Genomic DNA, 9975 nt, shown 5'->3' with positions numbered 1-9975 from the left:
CATGATCTACTTGGGCTTTTACCACTAGCAAGCGAAGCTTGTTCTTTTTATTTGTGGCTGGATTTGCAAGTTCTCTGTTGTGCTCTGAGATGATGATTGGCGACAACCTTGTAAAATTTTACAATCCATCTACTCTCTCATCTTTCCACTTATAAAGCATGGTGTTGTCCCTGCTCCAGAACAGTAAAAACTGTCTATCCTTCTCCAGCAGTATGTTCTGACATGGGTGCTACTCATATATACAACATCAGCCACGACACTGGGGGGAACATATTTCATAACCACTTGGAATGCTGTAGTTTCCCTTGGAGCTGTGCTTGCCTGTGTGGAAGATCTCAAACATTCAAGTTGCCTATCACACCTTAGGTACCCTGATTGACTACTACTTCAGCAAGGAGCATTTCAAGTTTGTTTGTGTTCTTAATATTATCTTACTTTTCTATTTTCATTTTAACAAACTTTGTGGAATGATCAGATTGAAAAAAAAAAAAAGTCCTGCTAATACTACTACATGCATCTCAGGATGCCACTGCCACAATGGAAACTTTAGTTCAGCATATTGTTGTCCTCACTTGTTAGCAGCAGAGGAGAAAAGAGTTCAGGCAGACTACAAACAGTTTGTGGTCACTTTGTTTGGCCAGGAGCCTATGGTACAAACTCACCTTGTGTCTCTGAGATCTTCCATGTCTACTCTGTCTATCAGATCTTCTGTATCTGGCAACCACTATGTCTATGACTCGGGAATCTGCACAAGGAAACCCATATCTGCTCTACTGACAAAGTTCAAAATTCCTTGCTGGTATCAAGCACCCTCACTCCGGAAACAGATGGTGAAAACAACGCAGGTTACTAAATCTACAGGTATGCTCTCCTGAAGCATGTGTGATATCTGAACAACACATATGCGATCTTCTAATGACCAATGAAGGATTACTACAAACAACGCGCCCCAGGTACTACTATTGAGTTGTTTTCTGGCTCAGATGGAATTCTGGATGCTAATGGTACTTGTCTCAGGATCTCTGGTGGAAATGTCACAGTCAACACAGGAGCCATACCTGGATCACACTCCAATGTGCCTAGTATTCCTCAAGGTTTCAGCACAAACTATTTGATGCGGCAACAAGGGTTGACAGCAAATATCAGCTGCTGGGCCATTGACTCGAGTCAAACACAGTACCTTTGAGATACGAACAACTCTTACATCATCTATACCAATGCAGCTGCTTCGAGCAACAACTCCATTACCGGTCTTCACTTGTGGAATATCAGTGCAAACTGTGGTATCAGTAAGTTTGAATCTTAAACAATTTTTTTTAGAGTTCACTGACAGCGTGCAAATATGTGACCATGGTGGATGCAAATGGAAAATATGAGGTCATCAGGGAGTGGCTTTCTTCCATCTGTTGTGTGCCTAGGACCAATAGATGTGAACCAAACTTATACAAGCTTCAGTGAGCCCTTGAAATATACACATTTGGAGTCATTGACCAAATCTGTTCTTGTAGCCATTTTCACACAAGGGTTTTACAAGTATAATTCCCTTAAAGCAAGCACATGCAAAGTGGTTCCCCTGTTAACCACAGTCCACGCCAATTATTCTAATGAACAAATTTCTTCTGAGGTCATCTTATCTGCTCCTTTCCACCCAGAGAACACCGAGCTGCTGTTATTTATCGCTGGAGTTGCTAGGTATCAATCAATCAACTCGCAAGAACTTATGAGCAGCACAATTGGGGATACCTTATATTCCATCTATTCCTCGACCACTACCGAGTATGTCAATAACAATCTCAATGACACACAGGTTTACCTTGAGCTCATCAGTTTCATGTCATACAATCTTGATCCACCTCTTATGACTTTCTTAGGAGGATTACTGGTGTGGTGTTGTCGAGTTTTCTGCCACGGTAAGATTGCTGGTCCGTTCAACATAGTCTGAGTTAACCCAGCATTGTTTTACAGTTCCTTCACTCCGGGTTTATGGCTGTAGGCAGCGTCCCCAATAATGACATCCCAAACAACCTCTCTTCCCAAGTCAATGGGACCATGTTCATATTGACAATAGGCTGGACTCACTGGGCTAAGAACTCGCTGACATATCTGTTTGCTACAATGCTGCTGTAGAGACTCATTCCTGACTAGGCTTGTAGATACTGTCTTTACCTTATGTTTGCTATTTTGTAGCTTACATAATGAAGTTACCTCTTCACCAGTTTCCACCACCAGTTTGAGTCTTAGTAGTTTTCCTCTCTCTCTGAGCCTTGAGCTTAGTACAAAAACCCTTTAGGGTCGAACACTGTCTTCTAGACAATGTATCTAGGCAGCAAGACCCAACATTGTTCAGACTAACCATCTGAATTGTTTGAACCTTCACCGCTTACCACTATTACCATCCTCACTTTTGCCTGTGCATTGTACAGCCTTCTGGAGGCTTGGGAAGAGCATCAATCTCACAACCACAAGGCCCACTTCAATGTGTCAAACACGATTCATCTCGTTATGCTATGCACTGCTGGGAGTTTGAAACTCGAAAATTTCGACAATAGGAACGGGATCAAGAGAAATGACGTTGTGAGGGTTCGCTCGGAGGAGTTCAGCTCTCCCTGGCTCTCAAACTCAAGTTGAAACGAAGTTTGTGGAAGAAGTGAAACGAGGCATGGTGCATGATTTTCAGCCACATTACGTTATGGTAGAGGTCTGTTCTCAGTTGTATGTATATCCAATTTGGTCTTGTTTGGCATTTGTAGGGCACAATGTCAAACTAATATAGAGCAGAAAATGTGATTATTTTGGGTTTTGGTGACAGAATGGATGTAATATGGGAGTGGACAAAGTCTTTAGCCAAACTGCAGACCGTCGTCTTGATCATGCTCATGCTTTCTGCATGAAATGTTATCTTGGAAGAATTTCTGGCGATGAATTTTGCGCATGTCAAAGCAACTTAGCAATGTTTTGAAGTTTTCCTATTCTAAACTCCTTGAGGTCAAGAAGGGAAAGAATCTACCACAAAACAGTCAGACAAATCTATTCGTGTGGTAGGTCTCATATTCAGATAAGTAAAACTCTCCCGTGCCCAGCGCCATCAACCTCTTGCAAAATGTCAAAGCTTGTCATGATTCTATTCATGGGCCAACCATGACATGTGGTTGATTCATGTGAAAGATGTGTTCTATTGCAAGGTCATAAATAACCTTCTAGTTAAAACATAAAAAAGAAAAAATGAGAACACTCACAAAACATATGAAGTTGACGCTATTGATCCTTACAGGCAGCGATGGCACAATATCACGACATTGTTATAAACTCACGTGCTAATTTAGTCTTGATGACCAATATGAACACCCCTTTCTGAGAGGAAGTCTTAGATAGTCATATAATTCATAATATAAATTTTGAAGAATGAGAATGCTCCACAAGGGGGACACACTTACACTGCCATCTCTTGCCAACCATCACGCTACAACATCACAACCTTATCATGAACTGCTCGCAATAATCTAGATTTGCAGACATGAATGGCTATGTACCAACAACTCAGATTTATCTCACTATATATTGCCATATTTACTAGGAGCAGAATTATATTCTTCTGTATTTACCATGGGTAAAATATCACAAACTCATCAATTCACTGATGTAACGTCTGATGATATGTTCAGAGGTGCCGACAAAATTCAATGTATGGGCAATGCACAGAAGCCACTGTGGTTGCACTTGCAGCATAGGTGAATGTATCTACGAGGTATGGTTGAATAGGGAGGCTTTAAAGAGGTTAGCCACGAACAATGGTTTGATGTGAGACCCACAAAGTTGTCATTGATCTGAATCAAAAGATATCAGTACCAATAATGGGCATAATGAAGTGGATCTTGGCTTGTGCAGACCAGCCATACCAACTAAGCGTGGATTAGAATTGGAACAGCAAAAGTAGAGCTGTATATATCTCACAATAGTCCCACTGGGGCTATTTCACAATTTATATTATTCTATGCCGAGAAAAACAACAAGACAAGGCAAAAAGAGTGTGAATGAGAGTGTGAGTTCAAAATAAAAAGAAGGCAAGAACAACTGACCTAAAATAAAACATATGTATGCCTATCAGGCCAGAGGAGCAAGTCATTTCCACCTGGATGACAGACCCGCACAACCAAAGGTACCTGCAAACGACATTGTGAAACAGATGCAAAAGTTGAACATGCAGGCAGCCAGATGCAGGGTCAGTGTCATGTGGATTGACATCCTCATGCTGATGGACAGATTTAAATTCAGAGTGTACAATGACAGGCCCAAAGCTGAAGCTGAAACAACCAAGTTGGTGCAATCATTTCATGATTCTGGGATCCTGTGTATGAGAGAGTCATTGTTACAATAACATTTATAACCCTACTTTATTTCTCTTTCTTGGAACCATAACCACTCTTCTAGAACATCTCTAGACTGGTTACATTGCTGCCTTCTCTAGACTCTTCTAGACCTGGTTAGATTCTCTTATCTGATGGCTTCCTCTAGACTCGGCTGGATCTCTTATCAAGTGGGCTGTCTGCACTTCTCTTCTTTTTGATTATTTTGATTGTTACTTGACTACTATCAACATGCACAGCATGAACAGTCTTCTATGTTTCACCTATACTTGCTATCTTGATAGGTTGTACTACTTTACCTATCCATGACTCCTTATCAGACATAGTGCAACCACAGACTTGTATCTATATAAAGATGTCTGCTTTGTAGTAGATACACTATCTTAATCTACTTGGTTTTACCAGAACAACTAGGTACCTTTGGTACTTGGTTCTACCAGAACCCCTTGGTACACACTAGTAATTCTCTCTAGTGTGTGACCATTAGAACACTGCTTAACTTCTGAGAGGAACACTCTTTTCCTCTAGCTGTGAGCACAATCTGTCTCCTAGATGGTTGACCACCAACCTACTTCCTTAATAGGAAGGGGCTCTGCTGGTTGACTGTGGGAGCTAGTCTTGTACTAGGCTGCAGAATGCCCTCTCTTCTTAATCTCTCCTTTATTGGAGATAAGAGAGTAGACCTATCCAAGTTCAATATTATGCCGCGTGTAACAGTCATCAGCAATTCCACTGATCCTGATCATCAAGGTTGGACAAGTCATAAATGCAGACTCACTTGCAAAAGACTTTACAGATGTGGACAATGTACCTGAACTCTAGCTTGCAGAGAATGACTTCGAATCCATCATTGGGGCATCCGGGAAACACCAAGTCGCTGTAATATGAAAATATCAGCAGACTCTCATAGATGAGATAAACCTGTACACTAAGAAAAGAGACAAGATTAGAGGATTCAAAGGACTCACCGAAGATCATCTGTACAAGCACAACAAATACCAGGAGAATATTTCCCTCAGGATGGGCATGTTGGAGTAGGTATTGGCATGGGTATGGGTAACCCGCATAGGTCACGGGTACGGGTACCTCACGGGTATGGGTACGGGTATAGGTGCTTGGTACCCGTGACCCGTGACATACCCGTGGAGTCTGAGTCAACAGAACTGACAAACATTAAACTTCGAGCAACTGTACAGTTCTTCATAAACCTTAAACACTACACAAATGGGATCATTATTATAACCTTCAATCTCACGCACAATCTCCCCTCGGCTATGTTTGGCAAACATGTCAAGAAACTCACAGTGAAAGCAGCTCAGGCTGTTGCCGATGGAAGCCATGGGCTGAAATGAAAGGTTAGCGGTATTAGTAACAAGGCACCATTGAAGAAGTTGAAGAATGTACCTTCGAAATCTTCAGAAACAAACTCGCTGAATTCAAGTCCCCCAGCCAGTACTGCCAATAGTTAGCCTCTTTGCAGGCAACCTACAGTTCATACAGAAGAGGAGGAGGAATCCTTACATGGAAATGCCATTGTTGTCAAGTCTGACACAGAGTCAGAAAAATCGAAGGCTGGTGTTGATGATTCTGATGCTGAGGCCTCAGATGATGAACTTGGCAAGTCCTTGATTCCTGTCATAGTGTTCATGATTTTAATCAGTAGATGTCACATAGAGAGGTTAAAGAAATGTTGGACATCACCTGTATATGCTTTTTTTGAACTGACACCAAGCATCGAGTACACAAACGGACGCCACGCACATGTCTTCAAGTGCATTGGAAAAGGCTGCAAGCAGCGCATTCGAAGGTATCTTGATAAAGGTGACACGAAGTCAACCAGCAACATGGCAAAACATGTCAAGAGTTGTTGGGGTGAGGCTGCATACAAGGCTGCCCAAGATGCAAAAACAGCAGTCTCCACATGTGAAGGGGTGGTTACAAGTATTCTACAGACTGGCTCAATCACCACTGCATTTGAATGAAAGGGCAAGGGCAAGGTGTCATATTCACACCGGCAACATACAAAGACAGAGACGAAGTGAGTACATTACACAATGAAGCAACTGTAAACTCATGGCATTGATCAGAGCCGAAATCGTACGCTGGGTTAGTGAAAGCTTGCGCCCATTCGAGATTGTTAACAATAGAGGGTTCCAATGCTTGATGAAAATGGGACACCCTGAATATTACATCCCATCGCCATCAACAGTTTCTCGCGATGTCAAGCTTGTATTTGTCAATGTCAGAAAAGGTATTGCAAAAATGCTACAGACTTACAATGGTGAATTGAACTTCGCCACGGATGTGTGGACTTCACCAAACCATAAGGCATTTGTAGCTGTTTCGGTTCACCTCGAGCACGAGGGTGAACCATTGGCAATGCTCCTGGACATAATAGAGGTTGAAAAGGTGAGTATACATGCACTGATCATAAAGACAAACTGACAAACCTTATTTTCCGCCCAGTCGCACACTGGATTCCATCTTGCTGAAGCATTTGCAAAAATTTTGCAAGACTTTGGAATAACAGATAAGGTCAGTCATTCTCTAACATACATGCACAAAAACTTACATATTGATAGATCCTAAGTGTCACTGCCAACAATGCATCCAACAATGACACAATGACTGCTGAACTTGGGGATCTTGTAGCACATTTTGGTGGCGAACCCGTGTGGACATGTTGCTTTCTACACGTGGTCAATCTCATTGCAAAAAGCTTGATTAAGGAGTTCGACTTACCCAAGAAGAAGGCTGACGAGGTCCTTAGCAAGGCTGAAGAGGATATGTGAGAACTCGCAACTGATATCAAGTGGGAGAATCGGATAACAGTAGCTGAAAACGGAGATGGGGATCCAAACAGTGACGAATTCGACAACATAGAAGGGTGGGTCGATGAAACGTCTGCGCTGACAGATGTCGAGCGCAAAGAGCTACAGACACATATACAGCCAATTAGATTACTCCTTGTCAAAGTTTGTCAAATCAAACACATACCTTGCAACCATTTGACCATAACAAACAGCTCCGGAAACTTGCCTACAAGATGATTCATTCAACAACGCTAATTCTTCCGGAATGGAAACTCACCTTGGCTGAGTTGAAGTTGCCAGAAAGAATCATGCTCCGTGACATCTCAACACGGTGGAACTCGACTTTCAATATGCTGCTATTTGCAATCGAATACCGAGCAGCAATTGACGTGATGACAGACAAACGACGAATGGGGTTGGGGGTCTTGGAGTTGAGTGGGAAGGAGTGGGCATTGGCAAAACAGCTATGTGATGTATTGAAGGTATGTCACATGTCACAAGGTTGCACTTTGTCTCAATCTCATTGAACAAAAGATCTTGAAGCACGCAACACTCTTTTTTTCTCGGGGAACACCCAATCTTGCCATGGTGATCCCCGCCATGGATCACATTGATACTGTCCTGACTAACGGGATTGTTAATTCCCAACTACTCGACCCTGCCATTCGCACCGCTCTGCGTCTCGCCAAGAAAACATTAAATAGGTATTATTCTCTTACTGATAAGTCAGAGACTTACTGCATCGCCATGGGTATGTCCTTTTGTTCACACTTGTACTACAGATTTGCTGACAAGTCTCTTGCAGTTTTGCATCCACGCCATAAGCTTGAATACTTCAAGACTGCTGGATGGGAAGACGACTGGATTGCAACAGCTCATCGCATTGTCCGCAACACATACAAGCACTCATACACAACCCACTCTACTGGAGCTACTCAAGCATTGGAAGACTCAGGTGGCCCAATAGCCCAGGTGCGCCATTGTATTTTTATTTTTATTTCATATTGAAATTTAGCGCTACAGGATGATGATACTACCACTAATATTTTTGATCGCCTGCCTGCCCTCGCAAAGCCTGCAAAGGCTCCTGCGACTAATGAACTCGATGCGTATCTCAACACTGGTGTCAAGGAAGTGGAGGATGCCCTCGTATGGTGGAAATGGCAACACTCAACTTACCCTCATCTGTCTCGCATGGCACTCAATTTCTTGACTATTCCTGGTATGTGTTGTGCGCTGTCTCGCTAGATCACTCTAACATTCATTTCTAGCGACATCTGTTGATGTTGAACATGTTTTCTCGCGGGGCCGCTTACTTTTATCCCATGTTTGGTCACGACTTTCTGCTGAGACGACATGCGCTGTACTTTGCTTAAGCTGCTGGAGTTTGAAAGGTTTAGTGAAGGATGGTGATGTTATGTCTGTTGCAAGGCTGCCAGACCTCGAGGGAGATGAGGCTGATCTCGAGGCTGGCTGGGATGACATTGTATTTACTTGACCTATGTACTATCTACAGCGTTTTTTATAACATACCCGTGCAGTACCCATGTACCTGTCACTACCCGCTGCTACCCATCTTGAGACCCATACCCATTTGTACCCTTGGGTGTATGGGTATGGGTGCAGGTCTAAGCTTCGACACCCGCGGGTTTACCCGTACCAATGCCTATGTTGGAGGGCATCGGTAGATGGGGTGTGATCGTCTATGACAAAGGTGAGCGATTGTCATTTCCACACAAGCTACAGTAGCCTGGCTCCTATCTTGGCAGCGATCAACTGCACTTCCATAAGGCAACAACAAATCCTATTTGAACCAACACCAGGCGAAGCCCTATTTGCACCTGATGTCACATCAGCAAACATAGCAACTAAAATGAAACAAGTGTTAACAGAGACTGGTGTAAAGAGTAAATCTAGGCTGAGCTCTACAGAATGTGAGTCCCAAGTCCTGAGAGATGCGAGTGTGCTTCGTCCCAAGAGACAACCTAAAAACTACCTTGATGAAAATGCAAGGGAAGTCTTATACAGTCAGAGAGTAGACAAGATATTGAGAAGTAAACCTCTAATGTTCATCTGAAGTTCCAAGACTACATCCAAAGTACCGAGATACTTGTCTGATGCGACTGAAGGTCGTCTGAAGCTGCGAAAGTGATATCTGGAGTAGCACAATGTCTTCTGAGGTTTGTGAGAGCTGTCCGAAGGTCAGAATGTGTCGGTGTGTCTATGTGTCAAATAATATAAGACTTTGCGAATCATCCAAAGTTTGGAATGACACTAATCTATCGGAACTCAAGAATAAATGAAATGCAGAATTGGCAGCAGTCTAGCCAAACAATCATTCCGAATGAACAACAAATCAATTGCACAGTTCCGAATATACCAAGGTGACTCTACTAACTATGACTTGAAGTACGGGAAGTGAAGTGCAGTATCAGTAGCCAGCCAGCAAGATTATATCTGCAAGACAAGCAGCAATGCAAGTATACATGTAATAAGCTGCAAGGCGTATTGTTTATACATATTCTGAGGCTCCCGACAGGATGCCAATGGGATTTATCCATGTAGCACTAAGACATAGTCAACATATAGATAGAATAAGGGAAGATACACCAGCAAAGTCAAAAGGACGAGGATAGGACATGGTATGGTAATTTGTGGGTTTGGACAAGTGTGCATGGCCTTCAGAAGGTCAAAGGAGGTCGAGGAATGGTATGGAACGTAAGTGTTAGATTGACTGGTTCCGAGCCCAGTGCTGTGACCATGATTACACTGGATCGGACCACTTACCAGAAATCCAG

General features: G+C 42.8%; 1 protein-coding gene across 1 annotated transcript; it reads left to right on the top strand.

The window, feature by feature from the left end:
• Positions 1-683: 683 nt before the first annotated feature.
• On the top strand, positions 684-2127 carry EDB93DRAFT_1109325 (uncharacterized protein; the record flags this gene model as incomplete). The annotated part of the gene is made up of 8 exons (XM_041447955.1): positions 684-861; positions 954-1166; positions 1224-1289; positions 1419-1454; positions 1509-1692; positions 1716-1776; positions 1872-1910; positions 1966-2127. The coding sequence occupies 8 exons, from the start codon at positions 684-686 to the stop codon at positions 2125-2127; spliced, it is 939 nt and encodes a 312-aa protein (XP_041300969.1).
• Positions 2128-9975: the final 7848 nt, after the last annotated feature.

The sequence above is a fragment of the Suillus bovinus genome (assembly GCF_016758785.1).
Source record: "Suillus bovinus strain UH-Sbo-P2 chromosome Unknown EDB93scaffold_153, whole genome shotgun sequence".
In the NCBI taxonomy this organism is placed as follows: Eukaryota; Fungi; Basidiomycota; class Agaricomycetes; order Boletales; family Suillaceae; genus Suillus; species Suillus bovinus.
The sequence above is the reverse complement of the archived record's forward strand: the minus strand, read 5'-3'. Positions and strand labels throughout refer to the sequence as shown.